At 37.0% G+C, this 14,625-nt stretch overlaps 1 protein-coding gene across 16 annotated transcripts in view; it reads right to left on the bottom strand.

Annotated features, from left to right (window-relative positions):
- The window catches only part of Ppip5k2 (diphosphoinositol pentakisphosphate kinase 2), a 61,962-nt gene that overhangs the window by 15,194 nt on the left and 32,143 nt on the right, over nucleotides 1-14,625 (bottom strand). For 11 of the 16 annotated variants that reach the window (XR_005879785.1, XM_040752951.1, XM_040752950.1 and 8 more), the window contains 7 exons: nucleotides 12,185-12,312; nucleotides 11,444-11,558; nucleotides 9,778-9,885; nucleotides 9,576-9,692; nucleotides 4,329-4,493; nucleotides 1,783-1,956; nucleotides 531-603 (listed from right to left, as the gene is read on the bottom strand). Coding sequence is in view for 15 of the 16 variants with exons in the window: in XM_040752951.1 (XP_040608885.1) it covers nucleotides 531-603; nucleotides 1,783-1,956; nucleotides 4,329-4,493; nucleotides 9,576-9,692; nucleotides 9,778-9,885; nucleotides 11,444-11,558; nucleotides 12,185-12,312 (880 nt within the window). In the remaining variant the exon portion in view is untranslated. The remainder of the gene's footprint in view (nucleotides 1-530; nucleotides 604-1,782; nucleotides 1,957-4,328; nucleotides 4,494-9,575; nucleotides 9,693-9,777; nucleotides 9,886-11,443; nucleotides 11,559-12,184; nucleotides 12,313-14,625) is intronic. The other 5 variants (XM_040752963.1, XM_040752962.1, XM_040752961.1 and 2 more) reach the window with 1 other exon arrangement.

Here is a 14,625-nt window from a genome sequence, read left to right on the forward strand (position 1 = left end):
ACTAACAGATTTGTTTTACAGTACCAAGTATGGAACAAAAAAAACTACACACATTCTAGGCAAGTAATAGGCCACTGACCTACGGCCCAGCCCCCTTATGACCACCAATCTCTGAAATAAGGTTTTCTTCATAAATTGAAACATTGAAAGTCTCATGTCTACAATCCCAACACTAGGGAGGCTGAAGTGAAGGCTTTCCATAAATTCAAGGACAAGCGAGACTCTAGAGATCTTATAATAACAATAGCATCTCCCTACAAAGAAAGGATGGGAAAAAAAAAACAATCAAACAAGTAACAATGCTGGCAACTGAACATCACAGAGTAGTCATTCAAAGGGATAAACAACAACTTCTTATTTTTTTTGAGTTTTATAATCCAAGAATTCTGAACTAATGCACATTAAAAACAAATTAAAGCATAGCATTTGGTCACATGATCTTTACTACCTTTTAGAGTTCTCTCTGTGTACCTAACAGTGAGTTTCAGGAGGGCACAGAACACAGTTCCCTGTGCACCACGTACACATACCTACAGTAGGGCTCTGCTTCTGTTCCACGAGAGTTCTTGGTGTTCGGAGATAGTTGGCATTTTCAGACACAACCTGCATAGAGAAAACAAAGAGTGAAATACACCCGTAAAATGAATTGTAAAATCCATTATTTCATATGCAGCCTGTTCCAGACAGACAAAGGTTAATAAGCTGTATGACAAATATTAGTAGAAATCTTTAAAACACGAAAGATCATGCAAGATCCCCTTCTGAAGGGAGTCCATTTCATATGAGGTCCTTGCAATGAAGTGGTGCGAAGCAGGCATTCGTAATGAAACACGACAGATGAAAGGAAACAGTCTACAGATTGGTGCAATTTCACTCTTTCTTAAAAGAAGCCCATTGCCCACTGTTAACCAGCTCCTGTATTTAGAGGGAAAACAACCACAAACCAAAGAAATGATAGACAGACACTGTTGAAGTCACCATACAATTTCTGATCCATGCATGGGCTTTATCAGAGTAACCTTTAAATATTCAGCCTTAGTGGATACCATAATCCCTTTTCCTATAATCAAATGCATTAAATTTCCAAGAGGAAATAGCTGAAATTATGAGAAAAGTCACATGATGGCAGACCTGCCATTGTAAGATCAGAGAGTTTTAGTTTCAAATGCCATCAGAGGAAGTACTTCTGAAGTTTCTTTGGTAGGAACCACTTTCACAAATTCATATGTCCTGCATGTTTGGAAAACACACTGCATACTTCCCTTAGCTTATATACTTCCAGATACGGGAATCATAAAGACCAATCAATATCAGGTATCTGCTGCTAGTTAAGATCAGGACACATAATTTTTGATATTTCACATTCACAGCAAATTCTATATGAAAAGCTTTCCAAATAATGAATGGGTATCAAATATTCTTACCATCAAATTATATTAATTTTGTTTCTTGAAGTTTATAGGACAATTAAGGTCAAAGGAGATTTCTTTCTTTTCCAAATCATTTTTCCCCCCGCATGGCTAAAAATCCAAGAGAATTAGGATTTTTAAGACTTTTGTGTATTTAAAAGCTTCCCATGAACAACGCTAAATGCATGTAACATGAGCCGTTTCCTTCCATCAAATATTGCCCGATATCAGAAGTACTTTTAAGTGAACTCAAATTTAAGACAGAAGGATTTCCTCTGACGTAAGCGACAAGGGATTAGGTGTCCTTAAAAACAGCTGCTTGTTGCTCTGAATGCAGGAATGAAAACTGTTTAATGAAGTAAACTTTAAAAACCTGTTGCCATGAGCCAAAAATACTGGATGTGAAAGCCAATGATTTGGGGGAGACAGGGGAAGAGGTGATTTGTTCCCCTGATCTGCGTCTTCGACGCCCAGTACCCACACCACTGGTATAATGCAGCCAGGTACCAGTACCCTCTGGGCTAGACACACTCAGGGGGCTCTCTTCCTGGAAGTAAGAAAAGGGGCAAAACAAAAAACAAAACAAAACAAAAAAACAAAGAAAAGCAGAGCATGCATAGTTAGGTACATTAGAGCCAAATGATCAGGAAGAAAAAATACAGTTTATTGGTATCTGCTCATCTTTTTTTTTTACCCCAAAACAAATTACTACTTATCTGTGAGCCAAATATTGAACTCCCTAATTAATTATAGAATTGACATATAGAATGGACAACCACAGAAACATGCTATTTATTACCTTTAAACTTATACAAGCTACACTGTCTACGAGTCGTCCCTTCTCCCTTAAAACTAGAAAAGTATAGTGTTTCTTTTGAATGAAAATATTTAAATATAAAAGGTATTTTGACTTTTAGATATTAGGTAGAAAAAGCACTAAGGGGTAAAAGGAATTTAATGTGTCACGGAGAAGGAGATGAGTTGGCCCCAGCTGTAAGATTCAGAGGCGGGAAGATGGTCAGACTGTGCTGCAAGCTCAACTGTCTGAGCTTCTGTGTTCAGCCTTCCTGGGAGAGCTGGGAAGGGGCAGGAGGCCAAGCCTGAGGCCAGCACCCTCACTCTGCACATGTTCTAGCTTCAGACACTGAGGACAGAGGAAAATCACTCTCAGGAAATGAAGAAAATAGCATTTCTCTGGGTGCCTTTTGGAAGAATACACTTCTGACACCCATGGAGGTGGAGGATGTTGGAAAAAGTCTCCAAATTTTTACTTGAATAATTGACCTTAGAAAAGCAAAAGTTTGGCACAACGTAAAAATACTCTATTGAAAGCAGCTATCTAAATATTCATGAGAAAAAGGTTTAAAAATGTGTATTGTGTTTTAAGCTGTAACCACAGCCATGGTTCTACTGAAGGGCTTATGAAAAATATAAATAAGTTGCAAAATGAAGATACAATATATTTGCCAAGTTAGTAATACACAGATCTTTTGGACGGCAGAGGAAAGGGTGTAACTCTGAAATTCTGAAAAAGGTGATTGAAAGATGCTTGTTCACCAACACATCAAAAGCACTGCCTCACATACATGGTGGATTAGGTTATATTAGTTTAGGCAGTTGCTGGTCTTTGTTTCTGCCCTATAGTTAAACATATCTGAACAAAATTTTAAATTTCTCAATTTTTAATTGAGTTTTAACAGAATAAATGATCACAAATAACTTTCCTCTTCTTTTTAAATTAACCTTTTATAACTAAGCTGAAATAGCATATGAAAGGAACGCTAACATATTAATTTCTTTTTTAAGGTTATGATGATAAACTTTATGAAGTTTTCCCTCAACATGTGATTGTCAATTATTTAAAAATTCAGAACACTTACACATTATTGTTATAAATGGGGTAGTAGAAATGATGAGAATTCTTTTTGTTCCTTATATTATTATCAAATGCTTGATAATGTTAAACATAACTCTGCATGTTTCTTACAAGTAAATATCAACAGAAAGGATCTAATTAAAGAGTTATTGGTCTTTCTTCTGGATGCTTGACTTCTTACTTCCTATGAGCAGATAAAACACTGGCCTCAAGCAAAGCAACAAGATCACAGACAAACTAGGTAACTCAGCGTGTAAAATACAAATACAGACACTAAAAATTAATTTACGCTTCATCCTAACTGCTCAACTTTACTTTCATGTTGTATAAATCTAATAACTGAACATAATTGGTTTAACTGAATTATGGATCTTAATGCACTATTAAAAATGTCCATTATACCATCAAGCTTTCAAATTCCTATGCAGATTTCTGCCATCGGGCTAATAAAACCTACAGTGTTACTAGTATCAGGCATCATTTTTAAGCATTTCAAGGAATTCTTATCTACTTTTATCAAAATAAAAAAAAACCAAACTGCTGAAACACTGGGCTTTTAGTCACGTTATGTACTGAAGAAGAGGGAAGGTGACAAAGGAAAGCTAGATGGGACGTTCAGGTCTCAGCCAGCCTCGACTCCAGCTTCAGTCAGCACTGGTAGCAGAGCTGCACACAAAGCTCCCGTCTTGCAGTAATCCCCCTGGGCTTCGTTTGTTCATTTGTTTTGCAGTCTCATGCAACCCGACTGACCTCAGATTCACTAAGGAGCCAAGGGTCACTTTGACTCTTTGAGTTCCTCATCTTCCCGCCTTTACCTCCAGAGAGCTAGGACCATAGGTAGATATTATGAAGCCTGGTTTAATTGGTATGTTTTTAACAGTATCTTCTTTTTTTAATATCTTTTTGTTTGAAAAACAGAAAATGTTGATAATTAAAATTTTGTCAGGGTTCCTGGCTCTATAACTGAAGCTGTATTTTCTTTCCAGTTTTAGTTAATATATAGTTAGCTTCCTCTATACAAAACACTCTACATGGGTACTCACTTCATTTGTAGTCACCTTCCTAGACCTTGGAAGTGGTGACTTCCGGTGTATATGAATTGGCTCTGATACCAATGGTTTAAACAGTATTACAGCTCGATCGACTTCATCTCTTTTAGAAGTGTGAGGTTCATCGTCATCAATTTTAAGAGACCTTCTGCCTTCATTCTGTGAGAAAGGAATACAAAACACTTAGAACTCAGAGGAAACCAGCCCTCCTGAGCCAGGCGTGATGGCCCATTCCATAATCCCAGCACTATGGAAACAAAAATTGGAGGCCACGGAGCAAGACCTCACCAACTCTTCCAAACACACAAATAAACTCTAAACACCAATAAAATGCTTTTGATGAATCTAACAGCCAACAGATAGTTATTATATATGGGTTTTTCCTCCTGTGAACTGATATTAATGAATTCTTATGACATCTTAGTATGCCAGGTACTGTACTGTGAGAGGCAAGCAAGTTCTAAATGATAATTATAACCATATAAATCCAAGTCTTTAGCCAAAGTCCATCAAAGAAGCAGATTATACTATCAAATGACAATGAGAAACATATTAGGAATATTAAAAATCTACTGTAAATTCTACAGTAAATATGGTATGAAAAACAATCACTCATGTTGCAAGAACGCATATGAATGAGACAAAGTCCCAAGTTGTAAGAATCTTACAGCATAAGACACAGACATATAAAATGTTATACCAGTATCTACCAGTATAACAGAAAGGGGAAACTAGATAATGGATATTCAGTGAAACACACATTTTAAAGTACAAGATTACCTTAAATATTCAAGGTAATCATGAAGAACAAAAAAGCCAGAGGACTTCACCAGAAATTATCATAACCTTAATAATCAAGACTGCGATGTTGATAATGCCAATATAGTAAATAAGAGTTTAAAAATTAACCCAATAAATAAGAATGTGTTCAGAATATCAGTAGTAGTAGTGCAGACAGTTGTAAAAAATGAAATCTTCAATACACAATGTTTAGTTAGTTATTTACACAGGAAAACAAGAAAATTCCCTGGATTTTATATCACACATAGCATATCAAAGGAAAAAATTAAACACACGGAAAAACAATGCCAAGTCAAAAAAGAGTATCAAAACAAAATTAAAGAAAATTAATACAGCACAATCTGCCTAGGAAGGCAAGCTGTAAGACAAAAGTACTATGTCAAGAAAATAGACATATAGGTTGCACTAACACTAAAACACTAACATTCTAACTATATTGCCTATAAACAAAAATGATTGTAGAGCATAAAATATATTCAATGAAAATATATAACAAAAGTAACATAAAAATGTGACAGAGAATTTTTAAAAACTGAAGTGTCTCAAGATACTACATAGTCTATGAATTCATGGTATGTATGGTATTAACCTCGTGATAACCATTAAAAGAATAATAATGTAAAATAAAGATGTCCCATGTATGAAAATTTCAAAGAAGGCAGTGAGGGGGAAAGGAATATAAAACACATAGAACAAATAGAAAAACAGTACAATGATTTAATATTCCATAGTAAATTGTAAATCAATCATATTATATTTATTATGGACTATAATTAAAAAACAGACTATAGGATTAGATAAAAAAAAACACTAAAATGTATCGTATTTCAAAGAAACACATTTTTGCCTTGGGAACTCAAAGTCCTTATTCCCTAACCTGTCATGCTAACCTGTCACCTTAAGCAGAGGTGAGAATGTAAGAATTCAGGCACTATGTTGGCCTGCCCCTGCTACCAGGTAGAATGCACTCAGGCAGTGCTCTGGTCAGCCCAGGGCTCCATGAGTGCCAGGCTGCACACAGGTGTAAAGGGCCCCTTTAAAATGACAGACCCCACCCACTTACACTCTCTTCCCCGTTCCTCTTGCCCTCTCTCTCTGCTTTTTCTCTCTTCTCTTTCTGTCCTGCCCTTCCCCCCTTTCTCTCTCTCTTCCCCCTTCTCATCCCCCCCGTAATAAACTCTATGGTTAATGTGAGAACAACAACAACAAACCCACACACATTTTAATTATATGAATCTAGACAGGTTGAAAGGAAGAGAGTTGAAAAAGTTATGGAAAGGAGACATCACTCAGCCATTCCCACTAAGTCAGAGTAAGCACTGCAAGGTCTAACACAGCAGGAGCCACCACATGTATTCAGTCAGTGACTCTTACATGCATCAAGTGGGGTATGCCTAGGAGAACTGAGAACATGGTGACTAAAATGATTTTTTATTATGCGTTCAAATGTGGAACCTGAGGATGGCTTATAAACCAAGTACAGGAACATTTGATATAAAAAGGGAACTTTCATCATGAGGAAATGGCTCATTTGTCAGGAAGATAATGAAAATATGATTAGAAAGACACATATATACTTGGGGAGATGAGTGGGAATAACCTGTATATACCACATTATTTTTGATTGACAGCTAGCTACTGGTGGTTTCTGGCTACCTGTTACAATGAGGGCAAATTGTGAACATAACAGCTTTTCCCAGGACTAAACACCTATTTTACTAAATACAACCATTTGGGTGGAGAATTACTCAATAATTACCCAGCCAATTTCTTCATTAGAAAGAAGCAAAAGTTCTCCTGTCAGGTGACTATAGCAAAAAAGTCAAGGAAAGTTTGTTTGATACCACTTCTTGCTATATAGCCCAGGCAGGCCTTGACAAATGATGACCAGGCCTTAGTCCCAAGAGCATGGCCAGTAGTTTGGGATCCATGGTAAGCCTAACGTACATGGAAGCTAGGTTTCAGAAGTGGAATAGAGAGTGGGTACTTAGAGACAACGACTACAAGCAAGTGTTCTACAAAAACAACAATGCCAGTGACAGGTACAAAAGCACTACTCAACAAACAGCACAGAAAATCAATTACCTGCTTAAAATGAAAGATAACCAATGTAAGAATCCTGTCAACAAGATGAGAGAATTAAAAGACAGGAAAAGAAATAGGCAAGAGATGAAAAACTACAGATACCATTCAAGTATTTATCCTGCATACATTAATATTCACAGTAACAGTAAATGACTGCTCATAACATAAAAGAACAAGATTATTAACCATACAGATTTTATATATGCAACACATACATACACAAGCAATACTAAACAGAGTCAGCCAGTTATAATTTACAGATGTATGTGGTCATACATATATATGTAACTATAACAATTAGAAGAGACCATAGATTTGAAAGGATGTGGGGGACAGAGGAGGGGCTGGAGAAAGGAGATGTATGGTTGAGGGAAAGAAAGGGAAAAGGAAAAGGATGCAACTAAATTTTATTTAAAAAAAAAAAAAGCCAGATGGTGGTGGCACATGCCTTTAATCCCAGCACTTGGGAGGGAGAGGCAGCAGATCTCTGTGAATTCGAGGTCATCCTTGTCTGTGGAAGTAGTTCCAGACAACCAATACTACAAAAAGAAACCCTGTCTCCAAAACCAAACAAACAAACAAAAGGATAGGGTGCAGAGGCAGAGGCCTTCAATGCTAGCACACAGGAAGAGAAGCAAAAGCAGAGGCAGGCAGATCTCTGTAAGCAGGCAGATCTCTGTAAGCAGGCAGATCTCTGTAAGTAGGGCAACACAATGAAGCTCTATCTCAAAGACTTTAAAATTATAGAGTAAAAAAAATCAAAAATCCTTGCTGCTTAAAAGTCTGACCAAAAAAAAAAAAAAAAACCACTCAAAACTGTCAGGACAACTGCCAATGTTGGTGAGATATTTTTGCACTCTAAGTAACTAGAAGAGCAATCAGACCAAAAGGAATCTTTGAAGGATATAAATTATCTAACCAACCCTGTTAATAAATTATGCCTGGCTTGCATTTAACACCTGTGATGAACAAAGCCTAGAACACAAACTCAAACACATATGGCACTGAATAAAATCTTGCATAGGACAAGGCAGGTTCTAATACATTAAAGACAAAACATGCTCAATACAGTCTCTGGCAACTTGCCTTTAAGCCAATGGCTCCTAGGAAAGGCCCAGTGTACTTTCTATATGGCTGGATGTCTTAATTCCACACATCAAAGAAAAAAGTGAAGTGACTGATAAAATACGTTCACACAATGCAGCTGACATGATAATTGAATCAACAGTGAATTGATGCCCGTGTGAAATGCTAGAAAAGGAGAACAGGGGAGATGTCTAACTTTGGATCAGCTCGGGTAAGACGCAAGGCAAAGGAACCAGAAGTGGAAGGATGGGAACAGCCGCAGCGGAGCCAAACACAGGTGTGCAGCCAGGGCTGCAAGGACTGCTGGCCCTGAAAAGACGAGGAAGGCAGAATTCCCTTCCAAGCTGCATCAAACAAGCAAACACACAGAAAAATCACCGATAAACATAAGAAACACCATTACACAGCTTACAGAAAATAAAAGATAGCTCAAGGATAACACTGACAACTTCATACCCTCAATTTGAAAATGTAAGTAAAATCAAAATATATATAACCTAACATATATATACATAAATATGAGACATGCAAACTCTAAATTGTACATTAAATAAATTGATCATATAATTAAAATACTCTAAATAATTTTTAATTACACACGTAGTAGTTTCCTAAACAGCAAAATTTAATAATTAAAAAAAATCAGAACATAATAATGCCAGTTTTCTAAAACATGCTCCAGAAAGCACTTAGTCTTACCTAATTACAGGTGAAAACAGAAAACAGAAGAACCCACTCTAAGTGCTTGACATGAAGTAGTCCTCAGGCAAATAACAAGACTACGTTTACACTCACCCATTCTAAACACAGCTTAAAATCCAAACAACCCAAATAACATGAAATTCTGACATTTTCCAATAGACATCAACATGTTATTTACTCAGGTTACATAGATATTTAAAAAATTTAAAGACTGACTTACTTTTATCTATGTGTATGGGTGTTTTGCCTGAAGGCATGTCTGTGTACCATGATATATGCCCGATGTACACACAGAGGCCAGAGAAGACATCGGATGCCCCTGGACCTGGAGTTACACACTTGTGAGTCACTGTTTGGTGCTGGGGACTGAACCTGCATTCTATGGCACAACAGTCTGGGTTCTTGACTACTGAGCTATTTCTGAACATCCCTCAGACTGTATTTTCAAAAGCTGGAGGTTTTTTTCTTCCTACTGATTGATATGAGAATTATTTCTAGAGTAGTGGAAAGTCTTGAGGAAACGACATGAAAATGTAGAGCTGTGGGAACCGTGCCCATCTACATTACCTCCCTGGAAGCTGGCCGGTACCCATAGCCAGACGGTAAATTCTTATCTTCTTCGCAGCCTTTGGCTCCAGGACTAAAGTGTAATTCAACATGAAAGCGCTCCTCTGAGGAAAGATCCTGAAACACAGGAAAGAAGACGTCTACAGTGAGGAATGTCAAGTATTTGCTTCCCGTGGTCACTGAATGAAGCGAGAGCTGTCACCTTATTAGGATCCTCATAGAGCATGATGACAATTTGCGTCATGTAGTTGAGCTCATTGACGACATTTAAGTAATCCATAGCTCGTTTCCACTGCTCATCCTTCGAGTCCTGGACAGAAAGAAGGTCTGTGGTGAGAATTTTCACACCCTTTCACATGAGCGTCACCTTATTACCACTGTGATGGCTTATTTAATACTGAGTGTCATCACATACATTGGGTGAATAGGCAAACAATTTGCAATTTTTACCACAAGTGTACGGTATTTCAAACTCTACAAGTCAATTTCCTGAGACAATTTACACAAAGTAGGAAAAGTCTCTTGACATATGCTATTGAATTCTGAGGATAAGGTGCAGCTTTTTAGTCTTAAGTCTGAAAGCACCTAGCAAAGTATCTGCCTCATAACACAGAATATTATCTTCTAAGACTACCACTTCTTTCCAGTATATTATAGTCTAAGTACGCAGCATATGTCTATCAAGAAATACCCTGTTACACTAGTGATTCTAAGACAACCAGCATGAGGAGACACACATACACACATGACTCCTTCATCATGTCTCCATCTTACTTTAGCGATTTAAAGATTTTCACACATGTTAGCAGCATGAGGAGACACACACATACATGCATACATACACACATACATAGATGCATACATTCACACACACATACATACCACCAATTGATCTTATCACCTCCTTCATTATAGCTCCACCTTACTTTATAGAGTCAATGATTTTCCCACATGCACTCAGAGCATCAGAGTTGAAAAGGATCCAAGAGACTGAGATGACTCAAGACAAAAGGCTCTATCTGAAATGAGGAAAACTACTCAGATCGGGAACCTGTCCTTCCGTGCATCCCTCACACACGTTCAAGAAGGTGAAAAAGAGACAGTGTTAGAGATGTAGCTGTTACCCCCAAACTAGTAACACTATCAGTACTGGATATACAACTTCTGTAGCTAAGTTACAGTCTTGTTCATTCACTCTACCTTTTACCGAAGCTCCATCAACACATTCATATGCAAAGACACCACTTTTACTATTCCTTGTTTTCTTTCTGAAAAGAGTGATTGAACCTAGAATCTCTCCCATGCTAGACAAGCCCTGTACAGCTGAGCTATAGTCCAAGCCCACCTTGTGTACAGAGGCTAGAGGGTCTAGCCAGCCCAGGTAAAGCCAATAAATGCCTCTGCTTCTTCATGGCAGTGGAGACATTAACAGTCCACTGAGACATAGGCCAGCTGTTTTTACACTGTCTGTATCACAGCCATAAGCCTCTTCAACTGTGTCTTACTTCCACACAGGGTGATCTGCACCCTTTTAAGACACATGGGAAAGTAAAGCTCCCTCTTGTAAGCTGGTCAGGTGCTCGTTGGAACAACTGCATAGAACACGCTAGCATAAAACTGTGGCTTTCACTATCCTCACAAGTATTGATCCTGTCTAGCTCATCATATGGTTCATCTCTGAAGGAAGGTAAACATGTCTATATTCCCCAAACCTAGCAAAATGCTTAGTACAGACTAGTATATCCTCAAGAAATGATGATAAACTACAAAAACATAGCAAATTATCACAATGAACAGTAAAAAAGGTAGTGATCTGAGTACAAACTCTCAAGAAAAGTATTAGTTAAATTGAAATAACCCATACTTACATCACATAATGCACCATAGCGAAGAATGGATAGTAAGGAATGCACATGACTTTCACTAGTAAAATACAATCTGGTACGGACATGACGTTCAGGAGACAGAACACCTCTAGAATACCTAAAGTTAGAAGCAGATTTTATGGAATTTAATCTTATTAGAAGCAAAGTTCCACAATAAATAAATAAATCTATCATTCTTCAAACCACAACTGAGAGTTATTTCGATATTCTTCTAATTAGAACAAATTAACATACTAGGCCCTCTGAGAATTAAAAAAAAAAGAAAGCAAACAAAACAGCATTGCTTGAGTTCACTGTAAAGAGGTCACTTTCCTTCCTCTAACAGCAGTAACAGATAGAATGCTGCCCACCTTGTTTTTTTCATACTGGTACCAAACAAAACCTTGGTTGAGACTGGCATGGGGTATGGTGACTATACTGTCAGAACATGGGTAAAGGCTAGATTGCTATACTGAGGTCATTTGTCTCAAGAGAAACACTACCTCAGGGACATAGGTCAGTGACAGAGCATATGCCATGGCATGCTTAAGCCTCAAGGATTCTCCCTGTCATAACCCCAAAGAGCTCTAGTAAACAGGCAACTAAGAATGACTATCTAGGCAATTCCGTTTCCATAACATATCAAGTGATACATTTTTGATTTCTGTATAAAACTATCAATAAGTACTTTAGACTTAAAATACACAAAATTAGATGCCTGTAAACAATGGTATGGTCTCTTACACGGGATGGAGTTTATTTACAGTGTCATCATCTTGTGTCCTCTGAAGGTCTGAACGGATTTTTCTAACTAGAGGAGTACAGTAGCCTTTGGCAATCTCCAGTTTTTCAGCTTTAGTTATACCATATTCCTGAGCAGAAAAAAAATTAAATTAGAAAAAAAGCTATAATGATAAGCAGTTTTAACAAATGCACTCCTGAAGTGAATAAGTCTCAGGAGATGCAAACTATTACATTAAACCCTTTACACTGAACTCTTGGCTTGCATTTTTGCAACTTCAAATATCTTCTTTTCAAGCTAGCATTGTGATTAGAAGAATTTTACAGTGGAATTGGAGCAGCAGTTGACTACAAAAAAGGGAAAGGTGAATGGATGAAAGCAAGCTTTATGACTAGTCAAGTTTCACTATTAGGTTTTAAAATATGAAAACAATTTTAAGACAAAAATAAACTGAGGTTAGAGATTTTTAACCAAATATATAGTAATTACCATTAAAAGCAGTAAAACTAAAATCATTAAACATTAAAGTTCAAAAACTCTAACAGATTTTTTCAAAAAAACCTTTTGGATAGCCATTAATGGTACATATGTTTTTATTCTCAGCATTGGGAGGCAGAGGCATTTGGAGCTGTGAGTTCATGGCCAACCAGATCTACATCGTGTTCCAGATCAGCCAGGCTCACAACATGGTGAGACCCAGTCTCAAAACAAACAAACAAACAATTAACAAAAACAAGACTTTGTCTAAAATTTAAACTAATGGTAAGTAAAGTTGTGATAAAATAACAAATAAAATTTGACATCTATAATCATTGTGTTTCATAGATTTATAAAGAATTAATACAATGAAAAATGCTAAGGTAGCAAGTTAATTGCAATGTAAATTTAATGAATGTTATTCTTCAAAGTTGTATATTTGAAACTGATTTCATATTTAAATGGAAAATCGTGTCTACAATGATGAGTAGTCTGATACAACAGTAGCATGAGTGCTATAATAGTAACCAACTACTCTCTGACTGCCTTTAAAGCTGCTTGTACAAGATGAAACTCACTAACTGGGCCAAAAACCTATGGATGGCTTGGCCATGGGAGAAAACATTATACTATCTTTCTGCTAAACAGACACAATATTAAACTCACTTCTCAATTCCTATCTTTATACTCATCAATTAACACACCTCTCAGTCTTCATCAGCTAGGTTCCTTTTTAGAGTAGACAGTAAAGAAATGTATGCATATGAATTTAAGGAAAGAAGACTGAAAATTCCAAACACAAACATATTTTTCTGTACTGCTAAGTTAAAATGACTATTTTGTTACCATATTTTTGAGATTTACACTAAAAGATATAGTGTCAGCCTCTTTGTGAGTGTGGGTGACTATTTAGTATTAATTTTTCTCTTCAAGACAGTGAAATTGCTGTTCATCTGCCACCATCTCATTAAAATCAGCTAAAATAATTCTTAGCTAAGTTCTCATATGTAATTGCTGTATTTCTGCTACAAAGAGTCAATTAAGGTAACAGATGAGCACAATGTCACAGCAGACAACATTCCAGCCAGCATGGAGTAGGAAGAGATGAGCCCTACCCCTAGCTGAGAAGCTATCAACAGCTGATGGGTTCTGAGAGGGGGAGAGTCAGTTTCTTTGAGGGTGTGGCCCTTGCAGGTCGGGATAAAAGGGCAGCACAAGTTGCCAAGTTGCACTTAGTAGGTTATTTTTTTCTTTTCTTTCTTTTTTTTTTTTTGGTTTTTCGAGACAGGGTTTCTCTGTGGCTTTGGAGGCTGTCCTGGAACTAGCTCTTGTAGACCAGGCTGGTCTCAAACTCACAGAGATCGCCTGCCTTTGCCTCCTGAGTGCTGGGATTAAAGGTGTGCTCCAAAATGTGTATAAAGTTGGCAGATAGGAAAATGGAGGATGGATGTTGGAATATGATCTAAATACATTTTATAGAAATCTGAAATAACAAATAAAAATATTTTTTTAAAGAATAATAATTTTAAAAGATACAAAGTGAACCTATTTAAGGGCACACAGTGGTGATCTCCACAAATTGCCACTATACTTTCAATGGCAAGTTCTATCATTGGAATCCCTAGTGCACAATCCACAGCTAACAAAATCTACAAGACACTAGAACCATAAATTACCATAACTTAAGTTACTAGAACCTGATGAGAAGTTTCTTCACCTGCAAAAAGAATATACAGAAGTATATACACTGTGCAGGATCAGATTACAGGGGCTGCAGGTTATCCTCAAATTCCACTAACATTTGAGTACTCTTTCTGGTCTGCCTCTTAGAAAATAATTTTTATCCTCAATTAACTAGGCTATAGAATGACACAGACTGTGCTAACAATTATATAAAGCATTTACATGAGACCACTAGGTGGTAAGTTTAGGTGCACTGCAAGCCTGTTTTGAACAGTGCATATGA

Source organism: Mesocricetus auratus, unplaced genomic scaffold, assembly GCF_017639785.1.
Source record: "Mesocricetus auratus isolate SY011 unplaced genomic scaffold, BCM_Maur_2.0 Super-Scaffold_100010, whole genome shotgun sequence".
Lineage (NCBI taxonomy): Eukaryota > Metazoa > Chordata > Mammalia > Rodentia > Cricetidae > Mesocricetus > Mesocricetus auratus.